Genomic DNA, 13,310 nt, shown 5'->3' with positions numbered 1-13,310 from the left:
TCTCTGGAAATGCCATGTCATGTTTATGCTCCATGTTGCTGGTGACACGCGCCTGAACTTTGAACTTTTAGCAGAAGGCAAACTCCCTTATGGACGTACACACGGGCAGGGGGGCAGGGCCAGGGGGGCGACTGTTTGACATTCATTTGGGTACGAAATGGAAAGCAAAAGGGAAAGCAGAAGGTGCAAATACGGGCAGCAGCTCGAGGAAACCCAGGTTAACAGTCTGCCGGTAAGCACTATCCGTTAACAGACAGTCTCCGTTAACAGTCTGTTATCGGCTACCAGCTACCACTCGCCCTTTAACAGTCTGATGTCGCTACCGGTAGCCACTCTCCATTAACAGTCCATTAACCGGTAGCCACTCTCCGCTAACAGTCCGCTATCGCTGCTGCCTACCACTCTCCCTTTAACAGTCTGTTATCTCTCCCGGTAGCCACTCTCCGTTAACAGCCCATGCTCGCTCCCGCTTGCCTGTCTCCGCTAACAGTCTGTTAACAGTCTGCTGGTAAACACTATGCTTTAACAGTAACCACTCTGCTCCGTTAACAGTCTGCTATCGCTCCAGGTTCCCACTCTCCAGACTGTGCGTTAACAGACTGTAATCGCCTGCAACTGTCACTCTCCGTTAACAGTCTGTTATCGCTGCCTGCTATCACACTCCATTAACAGCCTTTGCTCGCACTGTTACCGCTCTCTGGCGAGCTCTGAGCGCGGACCAGTGCTCCCTCTCACGATCCACACGATCCACATCTCCCACTTTATCCAACCCGAACAAGAAAGGAGCTCCGATCGATGGAAAGTACCAAAAGAAAGTTGAAGGCCAACGGGTTTTAGTAAAAATAAACAAACGATTGAGTTTCATTTAGAATCAAGCCACTCGAACCAAACTCTCCAGACCACGTTTAACGGACAGCTCGAAAACCTCCTGCACACACTTGACCATCAGGATATACAGACAGGGCAGGACCAGGGTCAGAATCGAGTGCAGTTCGAGCTGGATCTGACCAGACAGGACCTCGTGGACCCAAAATACGATCTCGGCGGCCATCATGAAGCTGTTGTACAGGATCCAGGGGCGTATCAACTGCGGCTGGACCGTCGTGGCGCCCACGATGAGACTGACCCAGGTCATGAGCTTGATCCAGCAGCCCATCATGCGGGCGCGTCGGAGTATCGCGGCGGCGAACACATGGAACTCCCGGCTGCGCCACATGCGCAGCTCACACTCCCGGCACACCCACAGCCTCAGCATTTGACTCATAGTGCAGCCGACGCCGACCAGGCTCAGGAGCAGCACCAGCCAGAAGACGTACGGGAACAGGCCCGGCGTGCAATAGTTGCAGGTCTTCAGATCGTTGAAGTGCTTCAAGAGATTACCCTTCGGATAGGCGATCTTCCAAATGGAGTATTCGTTCTTGGCCCTCCCGAACGGGAACGGGTGGAAGATGAATCGCATCAGGTCCGAGTCGAAGACCGATAGCTTGTACATCGTGGTTGAGGTTGAGTGAATTTTAGTCTAGATTCGAGTTGCAACTAAGTATTATTTTCAAATTTATTTCACGCACAATATTTGTTGTGTATGCCTGTAGCTCCTGGAGCTCTACTGATTTTCCGATCTTCGAAACTCGGCTCGACAAATTCCCCTTGACTCCCCAGGCCTTCTACGATGCCCCCCCACCCTTCGATACTAAGGATTCTGATGCCGATTTGCCTTTGGAAAATATTTCTCAACTCGAAGTTTTTTTTTTTGTGGGGGGCTGCAAATGGCAGGGCGTGTCCGAGAAACGCCTTGAATTTGCATAGTGGCATAGTGGCGTGCATTGCATAAATGGATTTCCTTCTCTGCCACCAAAAAACTGTAAATGGTTAAATTATGCAAAAGTCCAAAGGGGGAGAGGGAGAGGCAGGGGGCAGGCTTCTGGCTTTGATTTCGAGTGTGTTTCGGTTTCGAAACTGATAGACAGAAAATCGGCTTTGCCTTGGAATTGGCGATGGTTTATCTCTGATGGCATTACGAAGGATTCTCCAAGGAGGAGGCAACAGCACAGCCTTGGCAGCGGCAGAGGAGGTATGTATTTGTTTCCTTCCTTCCTTTGAATCACGATCATCGAGTGCAGCAGCGATGGGAATACTACGGGTATTCACCAGGCTCCAGGCAAACACTTCTGGCCCCCTCCCCAGCCCCAGCCCGTCCCATCAGCCTCCTGGCATTAACGAGTTTACTTTATGCGGGCCCACAACAAAATTTGGGCTAATAAAATTGTCAATAATGTTGCCCCCCCCCCCCCCCCCCCCAACCCCCACCACAGGGCAAAGTTATCTGGAGAGGAGCTTGTCAATGGGCACATTACTCATACGCAGCGATGACTGGAAATCAACTGCAGCTGACCGAAAATCTGTGTCGCCTTCAGCCGCTGTTCATTTATCATCGCTTTGCCCTGAGGAAGGCCCACATGGGGCTCTGCATGGGGGCCCGGCCTGGCCTGGCCAGGAGTTGAGTGAAAACTTTCAAGGCCCAGTCCCAGCCCCCCCCTTGTGTCGTTGCGTGTAAACTTATAATTTGGCGGCACGGCCAAAGTTTCGCTTAGACTTTCTTGTCGCACAATTTGAGGCGTGTTGCTCGTGCGTCGTGCACCGAGGAGGCGTATATATTATTATGATTATCGCTTACGAAAACATTAATTAGTAGGCCATTGGCGAAACAGCCAAAGCGTTTGGTTAATAACATTAATTAAGCCATTTCGAGTGGCTGTCAATGGAAAGGCATTAGGAAACCTTAATTGAGAGGAAAGTACAAGAACTTTCTCTTAAGAGGGTGTAAGAATTATCAAAATTAAGGCTGGGACTTTCAAGGGGTATCTTTTAGGGAGGGGAGGGGGGAACATCTCTGCCATTTCCGCTACCAAATGCCACTGACAATGCTAATGGCCAAGAAAAGAGGGGCAAAAGGCAAACAAGCGAAAGGAAAACTCGATAATGTGGGCAGCAAATAAACAAATCACGCTTTGGGGCGCCCCTCGAGGGCTTTCATGTTTTCAGTTCCGCACAAGTCTGCGTGGAAAATGGACGCCGGCTATCCGCACAGAAAAGTACGTTCCTTGAATTGTTCCGTAGATATAGAGAGTGTCCCTGTGTGTGTGTGTGTGAGTGGATTGCGTAAAAACTCAATTAAAGAGAGAGTAAAACTCTCGAGTGAAAGTCGGCAAATGGAATGCGTTTTGCAATCAAATGGGAATTCAAATCAATAAAATTGATTGCCGCCGCCACACAAGCAACAAAAGAGAGAGGGGGAGGGTGAGAGAGAGGGTGGGGGGGAGAGGGACAGCTGGAGGGTGAAAGTAAAAGCAAAGAAAGAACATTGTTAGGAGGCAAAAGCTTTTCTTTTGGCGAGCTTCGACTTGGACTTTTTTTTTTTGTTGGGCAGGTCAGGAATTTCAGGTCCCTCCCCCCCCACCCCCCACACGGAGCCCCCAGGCGGAACTTGAAATGCGTTTTTAATGTTCAGCCCGAGTCCCCGGTAATGACAAAAGAGTCAACGCCGTCGTCGCGGATGCCCCCCAACCGGATGTAATAAAAAACGTACGAAGACGGACATGCAACGGAAGTGCAGCTCCCCCCTCCTCCCCTCCTGTGTTGACTCGTAAATTTGGATGGTTTTTTTTGTTATTTACGGTCTGTTTGATTGCACAACAATGTGTTTATGTGGAAGGCGACATTTGTAATTGCCCGACGAGCCAAACAAAACACGTGGGACGCCTGGCCCCAGCCATAAATCGCGATTTCTATCTAGAAGGCTGAAGGTCATAGTAATTCTATTTTAGAGTTTGAACTTGGCGCTCGAGGAAGTCTAAAAGCCACGTTTGCAGGCACTCCCTCCAGCCCCCCTGCCGCCCTGCCCCCCTGCCGCCCTGCCCCCCTGCCCATAAATTGTACTATTTCGATGCCGTTTCGAATCGGTAGCGAGACTGAGCAAACACAAAAGTGTTGATCGAGTCCTTGCATGACCTTGCTGTCGGCACAGAAAATTGAATTCAGCACAAAAATCTCTCTTTGAGTTGCTCACACGTTTTTATTATTTTGATGGGACCACCCCACCACCCCACCACGCCACCACCCACCAATCCCCCCCACCCAACCTTCAACGACCTTCTACCGCCCCCTCCCTTCCCTCAGATAGTCTTGTGTTTTTTTGTGGATTTCTCTCTCTGTTTATCTCTCTGTCAAAATTGAAAAGTTCCTTGTGGACGGTGGACTGTGGCGTGTGGCGTGTGGCAAGAGTGTGGCAAGAGTGTCCATAAAAACACAAGCGAAAATAAGTTTACTATATATTCAGACGATATTTGTGGCATCGTCTGGCAGTTTGGGAGCATGTTTTGCGGCACTCGCTGATTTGCATTCAAATATTGTCCGCACGGCGCTGGCAAGGACACGGCTTCCTTGACACACATTTGCCCCACCCCCCTGCCCCTGCCCACCGGAAGTGCCACCAAAACGGTGCTGAAACGGTTTCGGTTTCGCCAACCGGTAAAGAGATTAATTAACCTATTTCGGCTGCCAGTTTGCACATTTCCTCTCCCCCCCCTCTCCCTCTCTGGCTGTTAATTAGCACGGGAGTTGCCCCTCGGATAGTCCCTCGAACAAAGGCCTGACGTCAGGCCTCCGATTAATCCTCATCACGGTCCAAGAACCGCAACTCCTCTGAAATGTGCCTCTGACAACGTCACTCAGTCACAAGATGTTGACAGTTGTCAGGCCATGGCTGTGGCTGTGGCTGTGGCTGTGGCAGCCTTTTGTTTTCGCGGCAATCAGACAAGCAAATTGTGCCATGTTCCACGGATTGTCTCACTTGATGAAGAATTATGGACCGAAAGGGGATAATTGTCAGCTGGAAGATGATGGCATGGCACGGGTTTCTAATCAGCGTGTGAGCAGAGCTGTCAAAAGTGACAGCCAGACGGTCGAAAGGAATTCCAAATTGGGTTACGGCTTGCGGGGAGTCTATTTTCGGGCCTGAACTCTGTCCAAAAGGCAAAAACTAACCTCTTAAAGGGCTTATAGTGGGCTTTCCTTATGCCACTTCGATGGTTAAGGTAACTGAGCTTGGCAAAGCCACAAAGGAAGACTTCCCTATACTCGTATTTGTTTACTGAATGCTGACAGCTTTTGGTGACCCCGACAAAGACCAGACACTCCACCTCTAATTAAGAATCTGTAATCAATTTGTGGGAAATATAAGCCACAAGAGAAGGCTTTGGTGACCCCGACAAAGGGAGAAGGTGGCGGAAGGCCTTAAACTGTTTTCCCTGCTACTTGCTTTGTTGTTGCCGCCAGGCAGTGTTGCTTGATTGGCGAATGATTAAAATCTATTCATGTATAATGCATTCAATTTGTTGTGGGGGGCTGTGGAGGGCGGGGGATAAGCCCCAGAAGCGAATGAAATGTGCGTGAATCACTTCACAATGGTCGCACGTACGGCTCTACCTCCCCTCCACCGTCTGTCCGTTACTCCTCCACGAGACAAACAAGCGATTTGCGTGCCTGAAACGTATCCAATTAATATGGAACCGCACACGTGCTTACATAGAGTATACTCGTATGTATGTGCATAAATGATTAATGATTCCACCTCCTGCTTCTCCCCTTTCAACCGTGTAGTGTCCTGTCTATTGGCAAACGATACGCAAAGGACCGTTTACGTACCCCCCCCTGGACAGTCCGGGCAGTCCAGTCCAGTCCAGTCCTTTGCATAATTGAATCACCCTCCATTTCTCTCCATTACTCAGCGCCCATCTCCTTGGCTGTCACTCATTTTGGCCCACAAACCTCAGTCGCAGTCCGAGACCCTTTTTTCCCCTACTCTTTGGCTATCATTTTTCAATAACAACACTGCCCGAGCCTCAGATTCAATGGAGACAAACCATTTATCTCTTAATACAGAGTCGAGTCGAGTCGAGAAGTCAACTGTGGGGGCCAAGGCTCTGAAGAGCCTTAAGGAGGCAGAGCCACATAAAAGTTGTATTCACAATCGATTAACCCGTTCAGATGTGCGCAGAGGGACCCGCTCTTCCTTTTCAGTTAGCTGCAGGACAGGGCTAATGCAGGTCTCCCCTGCCCTCCCTCCCTCTCCCCCTCTCTCTGTTTTCTTGGGGCAGGGCTAATGCAGGTCTCCTCTGCCCTCCGACTCTCCCTCTCTCTGTTTTCTTGAGGATTATGCAAATGCAAATGAATGCACGTTGACTTGAGGCGTCCCCGGGCTGTGGCTGGTGTGCTCCAGTTTCCATTATCTCAGCTGGATAAGTAATTATGCTAGAAATTACAATAAACTTGCATTCGTTGAATCATTTGCATATGGTCCTCTCCTACTACTACTCCACTGGGGGTCCCTGGTCCCTGTCTCTTGGTCATAACGGGCTACCACAACTTGACATTTTGCTTATTGAGAAGGGCGCTGGGTCTCTCTTTCTCTCTCTGTCTGTCTCTTTGTCTCTCGGTGTCTCTCTCTGTATGACCTGAATAGGCTTTCAGCTAGCTTTAAGCCGTGTGTGGGGGGGGGGGGGAGGGTCGGATTGGTGCCTGTTTAAATGCGGTTTGCGGTCTATATACGAATACGTGCATACCTGAAGATCTGCCCTCCTTTGAAAGCCCCTTCGGCATCGGCTTTGTGTGGGGGACTTTTCTCTGTGCATGCAACTACAAAAGAGCTGGTGATGCATCGTGCCACATGTCAGAGGACTGTCCAACATTTTAATTATAATTGCCAGGCTCGGCAAAGCCACGTTAAGCCGAAAACAAATGACAAACTCTGATTAAGCTGAACTGAAGGAAATAAAGGACAAAGCACGGCAGGACACCCGACCAAAGAGTGCCAAAGACTATGCAAAGCGGAAGCCGCAACAACCATTTGAGTCCATTAGCTGTTAAGCCAACGACAGGACAGGCCAAACGACACAAAAAAACACAAAAAAACACAAAAAAAAAAGAGGGACACAGACCACCGCCGCACATCGTAATAATGTCGTCAGAGTGCGGCTCACCTGTAAACAGAGCGAATGTGCCCCCAAGACCCCCCCCAGAGCGCCCAGCCACTCTCCCGGAGCACCTGCAGAGCCCCCCCCAGGTCGGGGTTGCCTCCGAGCAAAGGATAACGAACGAGGGTCTGTTGTGCTAGTGAGCAGGTCGGCCATAGCAGGAGGGAATGATATTTTCTACTTTGTTGCCAAAATAGATGTTTATTAGGGGATTATTAAACATAAAGAAGGGATTCCTCCTCCAATAAAAGTTGGGGTGATTTATGCCCAATATAAACCCAAATAACTGCCGGGTATCTCATTGTCGAGCCACGTCGTCTCTCCTTTTCGTTCGTGGAAAAACTAGGACAAAGTGGGAGCCCTCTCCTCCCCGGGTGGGGGTGGTTGGCTCCACGCTGGTCAGCCCCGCAGATTGTGTTGCTAATAAATAAATGAAACTGTCCCCAAAGTGGCAGCAACGGCGGCAGCAACGAGCCAACCGGAAATGCGAAATTTCAAATGCGAGTGAACGCCGCGCCGTGTTTAATTTTATAATTACATGAGCGTGCCACTTGTGTGTGGCAGCTGTGTACAGTGTGTGCCGTGTGTGTGCTGGGTGGTCATTAGGTCGCAATTCTCATTACCTGGCAGAAACGTTTTCGGGGAAAAACGGAAGTATGATTTGTGTGTTTCGGTTTTGAGCGGCGGAAACGGAAGTTGTTCGCATGTCGAACCAAAACTGGAGCTTAAACTGGAGCACCGTCCATGGCTAAAGGATTAAGTCCAGGACATATGTGTGTTGGGGGGGGGGGGGGGGGGGGTGCCTTGTATCGTACATATATAAGAACAAGAGCAAACACAGCCACAGATATCGTTTGTGCATTTAATTGTTTGCTTACGTGTGTGCGGGTGCCTGTGTGCCTGTGTGTGTGTTTGTGGCTTCGTTTGTTATGCAAATTGATTGTTAATTGAATTCTCGCAAGGCGGAAGAGTGTGGGTAAAGATATATGTATATCCGTAGCAATGTTTGCTTATAATATCCCCTACTTATCGGGATCTACCCCCTAAAAGGACATCAAAAGTGTAGCCTACTTTTGTGCGGCAATTTTCCCTTTCATTAAAAACCCTCTGGCCACAAAGTCCACACAAAACTTATTGGAAAACTTTCTAATTAGTTGTCCTGCCACCCAACCCGCCATCCACCCTCCACCATCTATCATCTTTCGTATCTCCGCTGACGCTGCACATTTGTGTTGATTTCAGGTTCACATAAATTAGAATCATATTGCCCCGTGAGTGCTGTGGCTGTGGCAACAGCCAGCGACATTCTGTCAATATGTTGACACAAGAAAAATTTACATATTCCCCACATATGAATGTGGCAAGGGGGCTGGGGCAGGGGCAGGGGCTGGGGCTGGGGCAGGGGCAGGAGCAGGGAAATAATGTGGAGAGGTATTGCCTTGAGGTTATAATAACTCACACATCGATGGGGGGAGGGAGGGGGGGGGTCTAACATTGAGGGAGACGCCTGTCATACCGGTGGCAGCAAAAGCTTGAATGATGCATCTATTGGAACACCCTGATAGTAGGGGTAGGGGTTACCGTGGAACCATGGACGACAGAGGTGTATGGAAATTGGCGACTCTGGCACTTTGGAGCCTGCTCCTCCGAGCAGACCCCCAATTAATGCCCTCGCTTCACCTGAGAAACATTTTCCACCCTCCAATCAGCAGGCACTTTGTGCCACCCTCCTGGCTGTCAAAGGCATTTACCCTCGCAAGGTTGAAGCTCCCCCGGCCTCCCCCTCGGCCCCACTTGAGTGAAATTCGATGCGCAGAATAAACGTTATTTAAGCTAATTTTATTGCTGGCATTTGTAAAATGTCAGCCCCGCCTCCGTGCCACCGCCCACGGCGACAGGCCACCCCCCCAGCCCCCAGTCCGCCCTCTCTGGGCCGCTCTGATAAGAAATAATTTCCTTGGGCTTTGCTTTTGTTGAGCTGTCGTTTGATTTCCATTCTTGTATCTCAGATCCATGTGTTATTGTCATTTGTTACAAGGGGGGCGACAATGCGGCCAATTTTGGGTGTAGCCAAAGGTCAAGGCTTGACCTTTGACAGCGGGTGGCGTAGGCAGGGGCTTGGGCTTGGGCTTGGGCTTGGGCTTGGGTTGGGGCTCGGTCTTAGGTCCATAAATATTATGACTGCTCGTTGGAGTCGATAATCTCTAGAAAGTTTCAGGCGCTGGCTGGACTTTTAATGAATGTCGAAAAAGCACATAAACAAAATTTCAGGAGCCACGCCCCCGCCCACCAAAAACTCCCACACACACACACACACACACACACATACACACATGGGAGAAAGGCAAGAGCCGCCGGGCGAAAGCCAAAGCGAAATGTGGCCAACTTTGACCTTTTTCGAAAAGTGAAATAAAACAAACAAATTGAAAGCAACACACAAAACAAACCAGGCAGTAGGTAGGGGTGGGGGTTGGGGAGGCGTGAGTGATGGGGCGTGGCCAACATGGCAGAATGAACTAATTCTCGGGCTACCCACAGGAAAAAAAAGGGGGCTCTAAGCAAGGGGGCAGGGCCCAGGCATAAATCAGCGAAAAACCAAAGCATTTTGTCGATACAAAAACGATTGAAGAGGAGTCTAAAAGCTATGGGAAGGGTGGCTGCGGGGAAGGGGGCGAAGCAGGACAGATATAGTCTCTCGAAGCTTCGGTTTGGCCATTCCCTTAGCAGGAAATAAGGGGTATTTATGGAACGGGAATGCTCGGATCCCCCCAATGATATGCAAAATACTGAAGAGGAATGGGTTCAGAGGGTTATTGTCTGGCCGCATGCCATGAGTGCCCAGTAGGAGGAAGCCATCCCCTTCTGATGTGCGCCCCTCCAAAAAAAAGTTATTCAATCTATGAGCTCAGTCGTCTATTTCGGGAACAGGCACCAAATCTCGACTCTTGACAAAACAAAGCAAATGTTCCGAAAATATTACGCATACGCATACGCTGTGAAGGCGTTTGCATAATTAGCATAAATTTCGGGGAATATTGTAGGCGACACTTGGGCGCACTTAAGTGTTATCTGCGCCACAGAGGGGCTAAGTACAAATATCGATCCAGCGAAGCGAGCGATCAAAATTAACATGAAAATCAAATCAACAAATGGGCGCCGGCGGGGGGGCGAAAGTCGAAATCGAATAAAAATGTTTGGGCAAACACAACAAAACAGAGAAGGGAGAGGGAGGGGGAAGGGACAGGGGCAGGGAAGGGAGAGAGAAGGGACAGGGAAGGGACGGGGACAGGGACAGGGAAGGGACATAAAAAACGTGGCTTTTGTCTTAAGAAAGGACTTGGACATGCACTGGCAGAAATCTGAGTGCATGACTAAGTGAGAGCTAGGATCCCTGGAAGGATGCCCCAATTTAATTTCCGTTTTCTCCCTCCCCGCTGGGTAAAGTGCTTCATGTTTTGGTTGTCCCCTCGGGCTAGAGATCCCCTCTCGCTTTTCGGTTAGTTTTTGTCGCCCTTCGGGTAAATGCATAAAAATGGAGAGGACAGCATTAGCTGGTGTCTCGGTGTCTCCAAACAAGAAACTTCCGAATGGTTTACGGCTTTAATCCGGCCATAAAATGGGTAGCCTACCGCAAAGGGACCCAGGCCCCACACCACCACCCCTCCCTGGCCACCTCCTGCGATACTCAGATGCTGCTGCTGCTGCTTCGGCTGATGTCCTTGGGCTCAATGCATTCCAATTGAGATTGAGAAAGAAGCGCAGCGGCATTCAAAGCAATCCAAGCGCATTCCTCGAGGGTCCTTCAGGGCAGGAGTGAGTGCGAAATACACAGGACCAGCCCGTTGACGATTGCGTTTTAACTGTCTCATTAGGAATAGTTCAGGCAGTTTTAGAAGCAATTACGGAAAATATCAATGGTCTCCAGACGGACGCCCTGCTATTCTTCTACTATATGGATCCTTGTGCGACGGTGCGTATGCGTTATATTCTCTCATACAGCAGCCAACGAAGCAAAAGGGAAATTACTTTGAATTGCTGGCAAATTGCAATTGAACTCGAGTCGAGGGGAAAGTTCTGTGCAAAAAGTTGTTGAACTCCTTCGAGGGTTCGAGGATGTTCTTCTCCCACAGGGCCTGCGATGCTTTAAAGTTTTATGGGGAAAAGCCAATGCAAAAGTGCTGGAACTGATGAATTCTATACGGCTTTGGGTTTGCTGCTGACTAACGAAACTTTTTGCGTATTTTAATCCACTTTGAATAACATTAATTATCCCCAACAAGCCATTAGTTTAGCCAGGATTCTTAATTACTTTTGGCTTTGATCTCGACCAGAATTTGAATTGCAACATCCCCCCACAAAATCTGTGGCTGTGGCCGTGCGAATAATTGCATTGTAAGCCCTTCGCTTCCCTTCCCTTCCCTTCCCTTTGCTTCCAAATAGGTCATAAAGTGCCTGCACCCCACCCCCACCCGCCAGAGGACTCACCTGTAACCAGGAGAAGGAATATGAAGGAGCTTTGAGCTTTGTTTAGTCGGAATTGTCGCTGGCTTTTCGCCCGTAATCGGTTTGAGTTTGTCGCTGGACGTTGGACTTAGTTAATTGACATGTTGCAGCTGCAATTGGCACTCGCGAACTGCTGTATCTCACAGATACCTCCGATGATGGTGATGGTGATGGGATGCTGCTGATGGGAGACTGTTGCTGTGGTCTTGTGGCTGTGTGGCGCTCGGCGATGCTTTCAGATGCGATGCTATAACGCGACTGATACGAGCATAACGGTGAATGCGATTCGGTATTTTCGGCTGGTCTTCCGCTCGGCAGTTGAGTGCTCGGCGCCGAGTATTTGGGCTTCGGCTTTCGTTGGCTCTCTCTTTCCCACTGGAGGGCAAACAACAACAACAACAGCAGCACGCACGAAAGTGAATCAAAATAAATTTCCTTTAATAATTTACTGCATTTGAAATGCTTTTTCCCAAAAACGAAAACAACACGAGACAGAGAGAGAATTTTGAACAATTTGGTATGGAAAAATGGAATTTTTCGTCGGTCTGTTTCACGAATTTGATTCACTTTGCACTTTTGCTTTCAAACAAAAATCGAATCTAAAATTTAGAACCCAACTTTACCGTTAACTTGACGACGCGCGAGAGAGTCGCGAAAGAGACTGCAAAAGAAGCGGCAGTGCTGAGAGACGTCCACACCGCTGGCTGACTCGAACTGGATTGAAAAGCTGCCCTGCCACGCCGCCGGATGCTCCTTCAGCGAGCGTCAGAGAGAGGGAGAGAGACAGAGAGAGAGAGAGAGGTGGAGTGTATCTATAGGGTTCCATTTCTGTACTTCCATTGACACCCTTTTCCCCATGCTGTCCCATTTGTCTCTCTTTGTCTCTCTCGAATTCTGTCTCCAGCTGTTCGTCCATTTCCAGTATATTCGAGTCTTGTCCGAGCAGCAGAAGAATCGGTTTGAGATTTCGCTGTTCTCGAGGCAACTCTCAGCTGTTTTGGTTGTTGTTTTTGGGTTCTCCTCGGCATGGATGCACTTTTTGAACAGTATTTACCCGAAAATAAGACGATATCTGTCCTATTATATTTTTTCGACTTCCTAAGATAGTTGTTTTATCAAATATTGCTTTTGAAGCATATTTTTCTAGCATTTTCTAGCAAAATGTGGGTTTTAAATTTTTATTTTACATAATATTTATTTTGTATTATTTTTATTTTCTTTTATTATTATTATATATTGTTATAAATATATACTTATTTTATTTTGTATTATTTTTTTTTTGTATTATTTTTATTTTATATATTTTATATATATATATATTTTATATATTTATATATATATATATATATCATGTATATATTTTATATTATATTATATTATATTTTTATTAATTATAATTTTTATTAATTTTATTTTATATTATTTTGTATTTTATATATAATTTCATAAATCAGTTGTTTCAATGTTCCTCAAATTTTTGTAGGAGTTCTTTCTCGGCTGTTCATCAGTTTTTAGATCATTTTAAATAAAATAAGAAATATCATTCTATATGAACTTGAAAGTATGACGAAATTTCAGGGCTAACAAATCATTCTAATATGCAGGCCCCATATCTTTAAATGTAAAATATGAGACATACAAAAATTCCGAAAAAATAATAATTATATTAATAATATTAAATAATAATTATATTAATTATATATTAATATAATTAATAAAAATCACACATTTTTCAAGATTTTTTATTAATTTATCATTTAATTTATTATTTAATCC

General features: G+C 47.5%; 2 protein-coding genes across 2 annotated transcripts in view; both read right to left on the bottom strand.

Moving 5' to 3' along the window:
- Positions 1 to 11,931, bottom strand: part of LOC6604486 (slowpoke-binding protein) — a 34,403-nt gene extending 22,472 nt beyond the window's left edge. The window contains exon 1 of the mRNA XM_026988423.1: positions 11,517 to 11,931. The gene's annotated coding sequence lies outside the window, so the exon portion shown is untranslated. The remainder of the gene's footprint in view (positions 1 to 11,516) is intronic.
- LOC6604207 lies at positions 817 to 1,658 on the bottom strand. Its single transcript, XM_002029094.2, has one exon. The coding sequence runs from the start codon at positions 1,490 to 1,492 to the stop codon at positions 872 to 874; it is 621 nt and encodes a 206-aa protein (XP_002029130.2). The 5' UTR covers positions 1,493 to 1,658; the 3' UTR covers positions 817 to 871.
- Positions 11,932 to 13,310: the final 1,379 nt, after the last annotated feature.

Source organism: Drosophila persimilis, unplaced genomic scaffold (genome assembly GCF_003286085.1).
Source record: "Drosophila persimilis strain 14011-0111.01,24,50 unplaced genomic scaffold, DperRS2 tig00000191-arrow-pilon, whole genome shotgun sequence".
Lineage (NCBI taxonomy): Eukaryota > Metazoa > Arthropoda > Insecta > Diptera > Drosophilidae > Drosophila > Drosophila persimilis.
This window is presented reverse-complemented; position numbering and strand designations above follow the sequence as displayed.

Bases quoted from the DNA above. Each gene is read 5' to 3' on its own strand.
- LOC6604207 (XM_002029094.2), bottom strand. From the start codon at position 1,492: ATGTACAAGCTATCGGTCTTCGACTCGGACCTGATGCGATTCATCTTC.